The sequence below is a fragment of the Channa argus genome, chromosome 11, assembly GCF_033026475.1.
Source record: "Channa argus isolate prfri chromosome 11, Channa argus male v1.0, whole genome shotgun sequence".
NCBI classification, from domain to species: Eukaryota; Metazoa; Chordata; class Actinopteri; order Anabantiformes; family Channidae; genus Channa; species Channa argus.
Window position 1 is genome coordinate 14,304,650 of NC_090207.1, and position 16,543 is coordinate 14,321,192.

The 16,543-nt window shown below is 38.4% G+C and overlaps 2 protein-coding genes across 2 annotated transcripts; one reads left to right on the forward strand and one right to left on the reverse strand.

The window, feature by feature from the left end:
• Positions 1-369: 369 nt before the first annotated feature.
• On the reverse strand, positions 370-2,494 carry cmklr1 (chemokine-like receptor 1). Its single transcript, XM_067522327.1, has 2 exons — positions 2,393-2,494; positions 370-2,297 (listed from the first exon to the last, which is right to left on the reverse strand). Exon 2 carries the CDS (start codon positions 2,293-2,295, stop codon positions 1,258-1,260), a length of 1,038 nt encoding a protein of 345 aa, XP_067378428.1. The 5' UTR covers positions 2,296-2,297; positions 2,393-2,494; the 3' UTR covers positions 370-1,257.
• Positions 2,495-13,075: 10,581 nt separating this feature from the next.
• Positions 13,076-16,518, forward strand: ficd (FIC domain protein adenylyltransferase). The gene is made up of 2 exons (XM_067521233.1): positions 13,076-13,670; positions 14,940-16,518. The coding sequence occupies exons 1-2, from the start codon at positions 13,400-13,402 to the stop codon at positions 16,019-16,021; spliced, it is 1,353 nt and encodes a 450-aa protein (XP_067377334.1). The 5' UTR covers positions 13,076-13,399; the 3' UTR covers positions 16,022-16,518.
• Positions 16,519-16,543: the final 25 nt, after the last annotated feature.

The window sequence follows — 16,543 nt, forward strand, 5'->3', positions numbered from 1 at the left end:
TTCCATGCAATGTCAATGCTTGATACTGTCTGACTACACATATCTGCAGATTCAAATTCTTTCAATCTGTAACAGGGTGGTGGAGTGGTTGCCCTCAGGTGTGAATGTAAGTGTGAACGGCTGTCAGTCTGTGTATGTCTCTCTGTGTTGGCCCTGAGACAGACCTGCCCAGGTCCACCCCCTACCCACTGACCCTACACAGGATAAGCGGTTACAAATAATGGATGGATTCTTTCTGATTTAACTCCTTTAACTTATATTAAATAGCTAAGTTTTAAATTACAGATTAGTGTCTTTTAAAAAAACGATTACTGCAGTGTACTAATGTAAATAATTGCTCAATGTTATGTTAATAAACCAGAAAACATGTTATAATAGTATCAGTTTAATTTCACAAACAAAGAAGAAAAAACATTATCATTAAACATTATTCACATTTATTCTGCACTATGTCCATTTGACAATTGTAATTAACATCTCAGTGTGTAGGGTTCGTTTTTTTTACATTATCATGATGCCATGCCATACTAAGTTTTGCTTAAATATATTCATCTCACATAGTACACACAACAGCATTTTGTGGGCACAGCCGTACTGTTTAATGTTCTGAGAAAAAAACCAAACCCAGCAGCTTACTAACATCAATTTGTTCATCCAGTCTAGTGCAAGGTTTTTGCATGCAACACAAAAATAGTTGCATAGTGTGGTGTCAGTAAAACAAAATAGAGAACATCCCTTTTTAAAGGCCAGTGGAGGTTTTACCCGTAATCCGTTCAGTTCAGTGACAGTTCTTCATTATTCTTACTTTGGCAACATTATTTTATGTCGTAGGTCAAGGAAGCAAATGACAGCAATACATTTGGCATCAAATGAAAAAAATATTGCTCATATATTCTTTATGCGTTTATTGTTAGAAAATATAGCTCATTTTTTACAGTGCTTACAATTTACAAAGAAAATCTCTTTAATAAACAACCACTCCTCAGCAAAAAAATATTGCTCTTGAAGCATTTCTTTCATTTGATATGACTGATCATAATCACTCTGCTCAGACTTGTAAATTCTTCAACTACATTACATATTTGTGAGGCTTAATTGGCAGGAATTTCATCTCTTGAGTCAAACGTGTGTGGAATCTGCAAAAGTCAGTGATCTTTTAAAAATTAGTACAATCAAGAAAAGGTTTTATGTCTTATATGAATATATTTGCATACTGCAATGCAGCGATTGGAACAGTTCTGAAGATGTCTGACACCTCTAAATGTGTGTTGAAGCTCTGCCGTCCATTGAGCTCGACCTGGACAGGTATCGGCTGATGGTGCGACCTTCCTCTCCCATTGCAGTCTCCATCTTTGAGAGCACAGAGCTCTTGAACTTCTGTTTGAAATCATTGCCAATGAAGACATACATCACTGGATTGAGTAAACTGTTGGCTGCTGCCATTGAAGTGCCTACTTGGAGTCCACCCGTTAAAATATTGTGATCGTAGTATGATTGATTTAGCTCAAGTAGAACAAACACGTGGTAGGGCAGCCAGCAGATGAAGAAGGCAACCACAAGTGCAGTCATTACTTTAAAGGGTCTGGAGGACTTAGTCATCCTGTTGGTGCGAAGTTTGGACATGATGATAGAGTAGCACACCATGATGATGATGAAAGGAACAATAAACCCTGCAACGAAGCGACAGACTGCAACTATTTGGTGACTGTGTGCATGTAATGTATATTGGTTGAAGCAAGCTGTCCTGCCCAGGTGACTGCCAACTTCCCGAAAGATCATAGAGGGAATGCTCATAGTAATGGCAAATAACCAAGCCAGAACAACAACAACAGATGCCTTTTTAACAGTGCGCTGGTTCTGAGTCCAAACTGGAAACATGACCGAGACGCAGCGGTCAACACTGATAATGACCAGGAGAAATATGCTGCTGAACATGTTAAGGAACATAACGGAGGAAACAAACTTGCACATAAAGCGGCCAAAGATCCAGTCATCCATCACCGTGTGGGCAATGGTGAATGGGATGAAGGCGCAGAAGACAAAGTCAGAGATGGCAAGGCTCAGGTACCAGGTGGTGTTGACTGTCTTCCTCATCTTGAAGCCAGAAATCCAGATTACCAGTGCATTTCCGCAGAATCCCAGCAGAAAAATGACCACATTGACCACCAGCAACGACACACACAAGACTTTATTCCAACATGTGGCTTTGTGCTGAAAAACTGGTAACTCGTGTAGACTGAAATTTCCTTCAGTGTAGTTATATTCATAATCCATATAGTCTGAAAGAGCAGACATTTCTGTGGGGAAAGACATCATTTTATTACAAAGCTTTTTAAATTAAAATATTTTTTATTCAAAATTACTCTATTTATATCAATGATCAATAGCATACCTTTAAGACAGCTGTCGACTTGATGTTGTCCAGAGCTGGGTGTGTGCAGAGCTGAGCTGTTTCTTTTTAACAACACACAGCTGCATCAGCTGACCAAGGTTTCTCAACACTTCCATCCCACAAATACTTTCAGTACTGCATTTTGACGTTTTGCCCCTTATAAGGTATTTCATTTGTATTTTTGGATTATAAGTAATTTTAGACAATAGATTGACAATAAATTTTAGACAGTTTGTATTGGGTAGCAACATGCCATAGAATTCAGAGAAAACCAAAACAAAAAAATCCAGTAATGTGGGCTGGTTTAGAGTAAGGCTTAAATTTGTATTTGTAACATTGGACCATAACACTTTGATAAGAAAAAGTGTCCTGATTATCACAAAAAAATGTGCTTTTTTTTCTGTCATCATTGATGTGACTCTTATTTCTCTCTTTTCTCTGCCAGATGCACATAATCGGTTAGACGTGTCTGTTCAAATCAGTCAGAAGAATAAAGCATGTTTGGCCAGAAATTTCATGAAAACCTAAAGAACTGGGTATCATCATGAGCCTCTCGGGTAGTAAACACAATGAATTTAATTTGATGTTTCAAGTTCAGCTTTTGACTTTTTCCTTCTACTGATTAAAAAACCAACAGCTGTTAAACACATAGATTTTATTTCAGGTCTCCGCATCATCGACTCAGTGTGCAATGTACTGCGTTTGTTCTGACCATGACAAATCAGCAGCAAGAACAGCTGCAGGAAGTACAGCTATTGCTTAGTTAACACTTCTAACACTTCAAATTTCTTCTAGCTAACACTTTTATCTCGAAGCTAAACCTTGCAATCTCAAATGCTTAGTACTGTACAGTCATCTATATCCTGTTATGATGCAGCTCAGAAAGGTATAACTAGCTACATGCATTTTTTGTATATGCAGGTTTTCTGGTAGTGCTTCACAGTGAAAACTACTTTACTAAAGGCCATACCTGCTAATCCAAAACCAGAGATTTAAATGAATTTGGCTACTTTGTTGTTTGGTGTGTACAGTATAGATGTAGCTAGTTTAACTTTTTCTTCTTTGACTTTGTTGCCTTTGAAAACTTGATAGTTATTAGAGGATAGAGTCCAGAAATCTTTCATCATTTCCACCATGACACCTCACATACTTTCAACCTGAGCAGATGTCCAATATCAGCCAAAATCATTAGAAACACAAGTGCGGGTCTTTAAATAATGAAACAATTTGATTTGCAGTTTGTGTGCAATGTTTATTTTATAGTTAACATCCTCCACTCATAAATGAGTCTATGATGTAGCTAAAAGTGATGCATTGTTTAAGTTTTTTGTAGCTTAGTAAAGACATTTCCACCAAGTCATACGTTCACCTACAGGATGTCCTTTTGCATGCTGTAAATATGTAAACGGTCACTTGAGAAGTCAAAATGGTATCCAGTTTAGAACTACAGTGTAATTATATTGTTCATTTTTCGGAAGTTCAAAACCTGAAAATGACAATTACTCTTTCAGTTAAAATTTACAGTTCTACAATAATTGGATTTCAGACATAAAACACATTAAAAGAGATTATAATTGCACCTCGAATTCAAAACTCAGTAATCTACCCAAAACATGCTTGTTTATCTTTTGAGTTTCACAATTGCCTCTTTATTATTGTAATTAAAAGGGAATCTCAACACTTTCAACACTGTAAATAAATAATGAAATAAAGACACATACACGTGCACCACTAACTTTGTGAGGAAACATAGATTCATCTTATATTCCACACATTCATGTTGATAGATTTTTAAAATTGTACAAAAAATATATTTAAGCATAACAAAAATGGTGTGGTTACTTTCTCAATAAAATGTAAATTATTCAAATGAGTTGATCAATTTTTCCGTCAATCTCAATGCACATATTATGTCCATCTACTGTTTTTATAAAAGTAAATTTTCCAAAAATTGCTAAAGTTATATTTTTATACCTGACATTATGAGATTAAATATGGTGTTTGCATGGCGTCCCCATGGTCAAAGTTCAAAGTAATACCACAATAATCCATTTACTACTTGAAGTTCCACAAATGAAAGTAAAGTTCATAAACTTTATTACTCATATATATAAGCAAAAAACAAAATGAACTTTGTGACAGTCACAACATTTACAGGAATAACAGTACAGATATGTTTCATTTGTGAGACTTTTATGGGTGAAATTCCTCTGCATACAATCAGCAACTCTGATTATCAAGCTCAATGTGCTGCAAGAAGCCACTGAACACTTGCACAGCGTCAGATTACACTCCTATCTGCCCATGTGCCATTTGAATTGTATTTTAACGTAACTTGAGCATTATTGTAACATTAGTATCTTCAGCTTGAAACCATTATATAGATTAGACTGTAGCAGAGATGCTGCAGTCAACAGCATAAATCTGCTTACCTAAAATCCACCTCACTAATGAAGATTAAAATGGGCCGAGCCTTTGAATCCCAGTATCAGCAATCATCAGAAATCATTGTTATGTTTTTTTCCTTGTGATCATATCTATTCTGATTATTTTTGACAGATGAACCGTGTATATGCAGGACGTTTTTCTTCTTGGAACAGATAAAAACCCTCCAGAGGTCCATGTCTCATTATCTCTTGTCTGGATGAGAGGCAGCTGTATCTCTGAACTCCCTCAGTTAACTGCATAAATGCTAATGTAAAGATTTAACAGAGCCATGTTGGTCCATCTGTGCATATTATTGTTGGCAAACAGCCAGCTTTAATCTTCTTGGGTGTACTGTATGTGTCTATGCTAAACATGAATCGTCTGACTGTCTTTACAAACACATCAACAAATCACAACAAACATTTAATTTCCTCTATAGTAATTGCTGTAGGTGTACAGGAATCAGTTATTATCGCAGGACTCTATTGAGAAAATCAAATGGAAGATTTTTTACAGTTTAACCCCAACACCCTGCATCCCTTTCAGCTTTTTTTTTTTTTTTTTTTTTTTTGGTAAATAAAGCCAATTAACATTGTTGCTAATAAAAAGAAAGAAAAAGGACAACACTTCCAAAGGGAGTGAATATTATTTATGCTTTGTAGAATAGAGTTTGAAATGCCATCAGCTGTGCAGTTTCTAACCATCTAGAAGCTGTTCAGATAGATCCTATGGCATTTAACAAATCATTTAACAAATCTTATCCTCAACCCCAGCTCATGATCACCGGATGTCTGTGATGATGATGACAATATTAGGTCCATCTGTGCCTCTTAATAACACCACTCTTGATAATAATCCTAGCATGTTTATAATAATCATCTTTCTGCAAAAAAGAAAAGTTGGGATAAGGTCTCTATGAGAGCAGATAATGAAACTGGTGCCAACATTGTGACCAACAGCTCTAGAAAATATAAAGTGAAACGAAAGAAAAATGATGGTGGCTTTGTTTGGATTCGTTTTTCTTTTAACATTTTAAGTCAGCCTTCAGATTAGATCCTTAAATGAACCCTGTATGGGTCCACAATGATGGATCAGACAATGCCAGACACCTCTGTAATACAAATACCATGTGTTTTAATGCAAAGATAAAACTTAAGCATGAATCTGTGGTTTAAATGTGAAAATGTAAAGAAATGTAATTTTAAATAATAAAAGGGGTCTGTAGCACTGCAAGCTGCTCTATTTTTACATGGTAGTGATGTAAGTTAAGTGCCAATATTAGCACTTAATACGTAGAAGGAAATGTTTTTGTTAATTTGACATGTTATCATGCCACCTGTTCTAAATTAGCATTAAACTAGAAGTGGAGGTCAGGCTTAAGGGCATGTAGTTAGTTTTAGAGGAATTTTTAAATAAACAAGTTATAAAACATCTCAAGGTAAGTAATTTCAGTAGAGTACAAAGGAGCAAATACTGTCATCCTGTTGCATTATATTGTATTTAATGGTGTTATAAGGGGCTGTAATTTTTATTTTGCAGTCCCCCAGTGCGTTACCAAAGAAACCAAACAAAACCAACATCCAGTCATCTTTTAGTGGGTGATGAAAATAATGAGCCGCCCACGGTTGCTGAGTCATTACTGTGTGGTGTAAGCTGTGCCTGTTGGAGCTGGAATTTGCACATTTGACAGAGCCGGCGGCTTGCACACCCATTCCTCTGAATGACACAGGCCAGTGTGGAAGTGAGATAATCAAACAGTAAAACAACAAAGAGCATAGAGGTCTCTGGTAATGGCTGTCCCTCAGTGGAAAACTAATTATTTCTTCCACCCCACTGATGCCCCAGAGCAGGTGACCAGCCTTCATCGCCTGACAGAGCACAACCGACAGGTACTGAGTGAGAGAGTCCGTAATCTGAAGTTATTTGTACAAACACGCAAACCTGACAAAACATGTCATGCCGATAAACGAGACCAAAGATCAGATGCAAAAAATTGCATGTCTGTTGTTCTGCCCCAAAACACATAATTTTACTGTTACACACAACACAAAATACTTGTCTGTTGTTACGTCATTCATAATTGGTGGTGTCGTCCTTTCAGGGCCTGTGATAATAAGGATGAAGACGGACTGATAAGAGCATGCACTGAATATATAACGCTCAGTCTTTGAAGGGGAGGTTGTAGCTCAGTCGGTAAGGCAATCGTCGATGGACCATAGGGTCAGTGGTTTGATCCCTGGTCCCAGCTATATGTCGAAGTGTCTGGACTACTAACAGCCCATTCCCACCCCCAGCTGTGCAGTGCCGGTCCAAGCCTGGTAGAAATTGGGGAGGGTTGCATCAAGAAGGGTCTGCTGTGGCAACCCTGGACTCACCGGCTAAGTCGAAAGGACAAAAAAAAATGAATGTCTATGAAGGCAAGAGGCAAGTTATGAAGGGGGAAGCATCCAGTCTACGTTCCTCGTTGTTTATCTGTTTACTAATTTAATTATCCACAAATCCATCAGTCAATGTGTTGCTGCATTGTATAAGATATATAAGTCCAGTAAGCCACTTCAGGTATATCATTGCACAAAGTGTCCATCAGGCTTGTGGACAATAGACTGTTGGAAGGACAGCTAATATTGGGAAAGTCATTTGAGGAACAGTTGTGTTAGCATGAAGTGTTTGCAACAAAGAAGCAGAGTAAAGAAATGGGTGTGGTTAAATAGACAAACTTACTGTTAAATAAAACCGGTGACATGTCTAGAACACTGGGTTGGAGTACAGAAGGCCACAGGTTCGAATCCCCATCTACCAGGTGTGGCCCCACCCACCCACCAAAAGCAACCTTGGTGCTGGTCCCGAGCCAGGATAAAATGGGGGGGTTGCAGCAGGAAGAGCATCAAGCCAAAAGCCGTTGATCTTATGACATGTCTAAAATCTGGTTTGAAGAAGCAGCAACAAGGAAAAAGCCACTGGTTGTTTTTATATTTTATTATGTGTTGGTGCCAGTTACTGTAATCACAATGTCTCACGCCCCACTGTATAGATCCCCCTTAACACAGAGACAGCAGAGGGGACCTTGTCATTTATTTATTTATTTTATTGCTGGTATTTTGACCTGTCGGATTTCATGGAGAAGCTCCTGAGGCAAGACAACCCTCTGTGCGCTGGTCTGGAAAAACAAAAAAAAACACATTTTTTTCTCCCAAACTCTTGTAACAGCACTTGTCACTCTGTCAATGAGTGTGTGGATATTGCATTTTGAAGCAAACCCACTATTTCAGAAAGGTATTGTGGATGCTGACGGGACAGTTGTTGCTCCCAGTGCAGCTTTCCTTCCGTCTGTCATGCATTTTACAACCCCCCTCATCCCTGCTCTCTGAGCCATCCACACGAATGGAGACAGAGCCACCATTCCTCTTTCCTTGACTGTCTAATGAGATCCTCTATCTCTGAAACCTGGCTCTGTCAGCCAGAACAAAGCTTCTTCTCAGAAAGAAAGGCAAGCAGACTGACGGCTCCACAGAGGCTGGAGAGAGGAGAGCAAATCAGTAGGGGAGGAAAGCGAGGCGCTTGTGCCAGAGGGATTTATTTCCTGCCCTGATAGGTCACTTTTTTCCAGGTGGACAGATGGATTTTCAACTTCTTGAAGCACAGTTTCAGCAAGTCCTGAAAAGATAGGGTATTATTTTAATAGTCTTTGACAGGTCATCTCTGGAGTGTGCTTCAAGTTAAAATGTCAGCCGGTGTGAGCATTATCCTGATACATGTAGCGACCAAATCCTTTACCAAATCATCAGTGGGATCACATGATTTACCAAGGCTAATTAGAACCTGAAATACTTCCATAGAAAAGATTCACAAATCACAGAACAAGTTCAGCAAAGTAATTCCTAAATCCACAGAACACGGTAAGAAACCGTGTACCTCCACAGCTGCACACTCAACTTTCCACTACTACCTTGTGCGGCTCCCCACTACCATGTAGCTCCAATACTTGTCAATAAAATACTGTTTCCTTAACACCTGATTCGGCAAACTCAAAGGCAAATTTTAAAGCCAAACACTTCAAAGGCAGTCGTGTGATGTCATCGATGATGTCATCAGTACGCATATACTTAATCTAACTAACCTTAGAATAAACAATTTTTTTCTGTCTTTTCGGCTTATCCCGTGAGATCAATACACAATGTGAAACAGAAAAAGAGGAAACCCTGGTTGGTTCATAGAACAGTGAACGCAACTTGTAACCTTTACTTATTTTAACTTCAGACTTGTGGTTTTATGCATTTTTACAGCTGAAGAGGTTTCAGCTCATGTAAGCATTATGCCATATGGGCATAGAATTAGTTCGCAAAATGACCCAAAGGCCATTCATTTCATGCCATGATTTCTTCTCCTTCATTAGTTGCTCATTCTACCATATTTGTGCTTGCTTTTTAACTGAACCAGAGTCTAAACTGCTGTGGATCCTTACATGGAGAATAGGCTAATTAGTCACTGCTTTAATTTTTTTTTTTTTATGAGCAAGCAACTGGACCACAGTTAAATAACAACTCAAGAAAGGAGCAAAAATTATGGCAAAAGAGAGCAATCTAAACATCAGATTCTGATTTAAAGATATATCAGTAACTTTTTCTAAAGCTGCATTTCAGCTTAGCTCTTCCATAAGTCTGGTCATCAGCAGAGTAAAGATTATAAATAAATGGCCCAAACGAATGCAAAAACTGCCAAGCTTTGTTGTTTTTGATGCAGTGCAAGGGTGTAATTCCTAAAACACTGGATGGGAAGTTTTTGTGCTGGTAGACCCTTGTAAAAACCAACATATTACACTTTGTTTATAACTCCGGTTTTCTGCTATAGATTTGTAGCCTACAAGCCGAAGCTGGGGGCACCGCAGTGGTGGAGAGGTTAGCGCTGCTGCACCAACACTAGAAAGTCCCCAGTTCAAATCCCTGGCCACCTGTAGCCTTTCCGTGTGGAGTTGCTTGTTGTCCCCATGCTTGTGAGGGTTTTCTCCCACAGTCCAATGACATGTAAGTTAAGTTGATTGGTGACTCAAGCTGAGATAATACTGATGACATCATTATAACCTCATTAGGGACATTTTTTCAAACTTGACCAGGCTTCCTCCATTAAACTAAAATTAACATGTAGAATTGCTTGAAGTTATGACAACTGAATCCAAATACATCCATCAAATGAGATATGTTTGTAGCACTGTTGACCATTGAATAAGCCTCTGTGACTCAACAAAACCTGCAGAGAGAAGGTATTTCTGCCATTCAGAGACAGTTTGTATTTAGGGGTGACACATTTCTAACCCTTAAGTTTTGGGCTTTAGCAATATAGAAAGTTTTTACCTGGTTTACTGTATTTGAGCAGGTTCTGTTTCAAAATAAATACTTCAACAGCTGAGCTACCCATTTCTTTGAGGTTTTAGAGTTTGAAGTTAATAAAAAAAAATTACCTGGATGTAAACTTGGAAATTATGAATGGAGTTTTTGTCAATTTGTGGTATACAGTAAATACAGTTTTTATATTAGTTTATTTCATGGAACAGACCTTTTTACATTCCATAGTGTGTCAAAATTGTTCTTTCAATGGAAAATATGCATTTAGATAGTGTAACTGGGCTGCTAAAGAGTAACATATAGGATGTGGAAGATCCTAAATCTTCATATTGTGTTCTTTTTTGTAATGAAGACAGAATTTTTTACAATAATCTTTGTGTCAAAATAAAACCCTTAAAGGTTTTGTCATAGTTTTTTCAACTAAATTACTATGGAAGTGAAGACCTCTTCAAAGCCCTAGAGGTTTAATAAAAGTGTCTTGGCCCAGTGAGAAAATAGTGTGATCTGAACTGCAGATTAACTAAATGCAGAGCTTGTATTGTATCACACAGGCAGCCATTGCCCAAATCAGCAGCATGTTGACTAAATATTCTTCCAACATAGTTTTTCTTTTATACTTTGTTTTCTTTCTTTCTGAGAATGAAAAATTAATATAAACATGTTCTTGGCCACAATAACTATAACCTTATTGTCTTTAAAAAGTGTGCATGAGTGCATGAATACCATGAGTGAATTAAAGCAGCTCAAGTACAGTGAAACAGGCTACTCCATTATCCTGCAACATTAAATTGCTGTGGGTCAGAGCAGCACAGAGGGACTCTGTGCTCTAGAGCTCACTGTGATTAGTGTGCTACAAAATGAGACAAATTAAAAATCCCAAATCAGACTAACCTACTGAATATTTAACTCCATAAACAATCATCTACATTGTTCATTCATAACTTTCTTTGCACTGTCTGTGGCAAGTAACTACTGTGGAGTCTCAGGCTGTGCGTGAATATCAGCAATTTAGAACTGATAGCCTGCCATGACCATCTGCTGAAGATATGTTTAATAGTGTTGGCTTTGGCACACGGCCCAGAATCAATCCTCATCACCAGAGGCTGTTCACAGCTGGTGGTAATTTCTGTAAAGGCAATTCCACTATAAATAGATGACATATTAAAGGATAAAAGCTTTGACATTTTTCACATAACTTAAGAAAATTGAATACCAAGGACATGAAGGATGAGCATAAATAAAGGGCTATTACAAAAGACACTGAAAAAAAGCTTAAGAGGAAGATAGTATTCCTACTTTACATAAAAACAGAATCTTTTTTATTGCATTCAAAATTGGATGGACTGAGACTAAATCTTTATTATATTGGTTTTGCAGGGGAGAGTGCCACAGCAGTCTTCTAAAAAGAAATTGTAGTAAGACGTTGATGTTTGTGCAACAGAGCCATGCTGCCCTCTTCTGTCTGTTTGTAAAGCTGTATTCACATGACTGAGCAAGGACAACCGATTGACACAATCACAAAATCCTGAACTATTAAAGATGTCATGGTAACACTACTTTATATTTAGGCTTGGAGTACAATTATGTATTAATAGATCAAACCATTTTTTAACTTCCCACACCAAAAAGGCGGACTTAGTATTGACTGACAATGGTATCAAAGCCAACAATAATCAATGTTTAATGGTAACAGCACTGTAGTTGTTTTTGTAAATCAAATATCTACACCCTGAATTAAAAAAAAAGTTAGGACTATGTAACATGTAATATGTTGTTTTTGTTCTATTGTAATTAAAATATGGGTTGATGACAATTGTAAATCATTGCATTCTGTTTTTATTTACATGTGTATTTGTATTTGTATATGTATATGTATTTCTTTTCTATAGTCAGATAATATCTATGTGGTCATGAAAGGTGGGATGAAGTGGCTGCCCAATTCCAGTTGCAGCAGTGTCAGATGAGCACGTTTTGTGTTTGAAATTAGAAAATCCAATGGCCAACTAACAGAAACTATGGAAAGTCCCGCATTTTCCCTTTAAGCCAGTTCTCGGGCACCACCTGATATTAACAAATGAATTAAATTAGTTTTGTTTTTTTAATTAACCTAGAATATTTAGTCACCATATGCGTGAGATATAAAGATGTAAAGGTATCTATCTATCTATCTATCTATCTATCTATCTATCTATCTATCTATCTATCTATCTATCTATCTATCTATATAGATAGGTAGATAGATAGATAGATAGATAAATATATTAAAATAGGTGGATATATATACAAGAAAATTGTTAAAAATGTATCACTACAAAATACAAATATTTATCACTTGCCATAAACTTAGCTGCAGACAAGATGGCGACCTGGAAATCTCGGCACGAAGTTGTTCACTTAGGACATTTAAAAATCTAACTTGTTGTTTCTTCCCTTAACCCATCTTGTTTTTTTTTTTTTGTTTGTTTGTTTTTTTTTAACGCTTAAAGAATCACGTTTGGGAGTTTGCAAGATTACGTTTTCCAATTTGAGGCTTGGCATGATCACAATGGTTATGAAACTGTGCTTGTTAATATTTTCATTGGTCTTAGACCTAAACCCACAGCTAGCCAGAGCAGTATATTAAGAGGTGGTTCTAAGGGTTTGGCCTTCTCATTCTTTAAATAGGGTGACCAAAGCCTTAGAACCATCCCTAAATATGATGGTCCCCAGTGCGACTCCAGTACTTTCAGAGATGTAAGTGCTTTTCTTGGCTACGGTGTTAGTGTAGTAAATGTTGCCTGAAAGGGAAAACTGAGGGCAGAAAAGTTCCGTTTAGAGCCCTATCACAGACGGCTACGACACCTTTGTCGTATTGGTGCACTCCCAGCCAGTCACAATCGTTATGAATACAATTTTGACCAATAATAATCGAGAATGTTTGCACGTTCAACCGGAGAACGTTGGTGATGTGTATTTCGTACACAATCATTTGTAAGCTATATTTAGTCAGCTGGGTCCTACTCGTTAGATTTCTTTTGGGGTTTTAAAGTTTCAGTTGTGTCACACTGTTGCGTCAGAGAACGAATGCGATCTAGTTATGTAACTTACGAGGTATAAAACTTAGGTAACTGTGCTGACTTTAGTTGGTTGTGTCGTTGATTCCCAGCTATCACGTTGACAGTGCTTTCCTTTCTCCTTACTGGGGCGGAAACATATGGGGGACGGGATCACCAGAGTATGGAGAATTTAACCTGGGATCATTATGGCTGCTGTGACGGTATGGCGATTCACCAGCGGCCGTGTACTCGGAGGATGGGGACCGCTGCTGTGTGTTTTTCTCGGCTCTCTGCTGGCCCTCCTGATGCCCCTGGTTGGGGTGGAGGACCAGTGCTGCGCCGCTCTGAAGGGTATAGCCCAACTTCGCTGCCTGTTGTGGGGAAGGTCTCGACACTCTCCGGCTGTGCAGTCCACCAGCCTTACTATCCCCTTCACGGGGCTTGATCTGCTGCCTCTGAGGTCCAAGCCGAGTATAGGTAATGTTGCATCCGTCAAGAGAGAGCTTCAACTGATTTTTCAGTAAATTCAGGCTCCAGCTGAATTAAAGGCAACATTAGCTAGATGCTTTTATGATGTCTTCAGTATCACTGTAGTTAAGTGACAGTTTTCAATACTTTCAACAGTCTTATGCAAAACGGAAATGTCAACATCCGATTCGGCTATAAAACCAGGCTCGATTTGTAGCAGACTTGTAACGTTTTAACGCACTGTTTGTTCTTAGGTAGGAATTAGTAGACTACGCTTCAGAACGTGCGCGGGACATCCTGTTTTCAAGTTCCCTTTAATGATAGGAAAAAATATGTGATAATTATCCGTACGTCCTATCGTACAAAGTCAAAAATGAACTAGTAATGAGACAGCTAATTCAATTTAATGTTCCAAAATGTAAGCATAGGTCAAGATGACTTGCAGTGCAACTTTCTTTGAATGTTCTACAATAGATATACATATACAAAATACAATATTAGTCTAGTAGTTATTAATTTGTCTGTATTTGAATTTGAGACTACCTTGCCACGTGGTATTGTTGTTTAAGCTGGTCTAATATCTCGTGATTACAAGATAAGGTCTTACTATCTTTATCTTCTATTTTTGGGCATTTTCCACTGAAAGCCGTTTTTAACTTTACAAAAGAGGGTTTCGTGTAGTAGTGTTGATTTAGACTGATTAAGGTTCAGCTTGGTGAATCTAATAAACTGACAAGTAGGGCTTGGTTTTATTAAAAGATTTCAATGCTAGTACTCATACCACAACTTAGTCAGTTGTTTGCTAACATATGAATGAATATATAAATATATAAAAGCTGACTTGAAGTAGGAGCCTGTAGTTTACAAGGTTGGTGAGGTACCTCACGAACCATATCTACTTTTAACAAGAATAATACAAATATTTTCAATGCAAAGTGGACAGTTGCAAGTTAGTGTTAAATGCTGCATACTTATTGGCTCAATAATCCTCATATTTACTTCTAAGCTACTGAAACTTTTTAACAGAATATTGAATGACGGAGCATTTTTTTGACACTGGAAAGCATTGAAGCAATTTGGTCAGTGCCATAAAAGTATTGAAGTTTTGTACCCACCACTATTCAAATGCAGACTTTCTCTGCTTTCTCTGTCTTCCTGTTTCTGTGTGGTGAATAGGCAATTTAAAGGCCTCTCCTTAGGATCCTGGAAAATGCTGTATCATTAGCTCTGTATTGTTCCCCGGCATTTTAGTTGATGGTGTCCATATCCTCTTTGCAGAGATGAAGCTGGAGGCCAAAGCAGCACTTCAACAGGCTCTGGAAATGAAGAAATCAGGAAAGAGGGAGAAGGCTCACAAGCTGCTTGTGCATGCACTGAGTATAAATCCAGATTTTGTGGATGCCCTAACAGAGCTGGGGACTATTCTGGAGGAGGAGAAAGATGTTGTCCAGGCAGACCACCTTTACACCAAGGCCTTGGCCATCTCACCATGTAATGAGCGGGCTCTCATCAGTCGAGACCGAACTCTTCCCTTGGTTGAAGAGATTGACCAGCGTTACTTTAGCATTATTGACAGTAAGGTGCGTCAGCTTATGTCCATTCCTAAGGGCAACTCTGCACTCCGCAGAGTAATGGAAGAAACCTACTACCACCATATCTACCACACGGTGGCCATTGAGGGCAGCACGCTCACTTTGTCTGAGATCCGTCACATCATTGAGACGCGTTATGCTGTTCCTGGGAAGAGCTTGCAGGAGCAAAATGAGGCCATTGGTGTGGATGCTGCCATGAAGTACATCAACACAACGCTGTTGTCCAGATCAGGGGCCATCACTGTCAGTGACATTCTTGAGATTCATAGACGGGTGCTTGGCTATGTAGACCCTGTGGAGGGAGGAAGACTGCGTACCAACCAGGTGTTTGTGGGCCACCACATTCCTCCCCACCCTCGAGACCTGCAGAGACACATGGAGGAGCTGGTTCAGTGGCTCAACTCAGATGAAGCCCTGCAGCTGCACCCTGTGGAGTATGCAGCACTTGCCCACTACAAACTAGTGTATGTGCACCCTTTTGTAGATGGCAACGGACGCACATCACGTCTGCTAATGAACCTTGTGCTTATGCAAGCTCGATATCCACCAATCACAATACGCAAAGAACAAAGAGCTGAATATTATGCAGCTCTAGACACAGCCAATGAGGGTGATGTACGGCCCTTCATTCGCTTTATAGCGAAATGTACAGAGATAACATTGGACACACTGTTGATTTCTACAACAGAATATGCTGTGGGGCTGCCAGGAGCTGCATATGACCAGGACTGCCCAGACTACAAACGGACAATCCCAGTCCACAACTGAGAAGGAGTAGGGAAGCATGATGGTGATGATGATGATGGCTTGCAGTGATAGGCTTTCATTATTCAAAATTTCTAAACACTCTTCAGTAACAATCTTTTAAAATTTGTTGAACTGCTTTGTTCATAATAATTTCTATGCTTCAGTTTGGTTCTGTATCTGCTGAATTAATTGAAATGATTCCATGAAATCTTACTGTGCTGTTCTAGAGTTTGCTTCACACAGATCTTGTTTTCCTGCACAATGAAACAAAACTTTTTCCCCATTTTTAGTTTGTAACCACATTCTGGTATGAGTGTTTAATATATTTTTATTCTCATCAGTACACAATCTGCAGTGGGAGTACTTGTGAGGAGGAAACCAAACTTTTATCACCATTTATTGGTTTTCGCTGCAAATGTGCAGTGTATGGATGTGTAGTTGATAATCTTTGGGATACAGGTCTCATAACACTGTAAAGCACTTTAATGTATTTATTTAAAATAAATGTGTTTTAACTATTTACTTTAATTTTGTTCAAAGGTT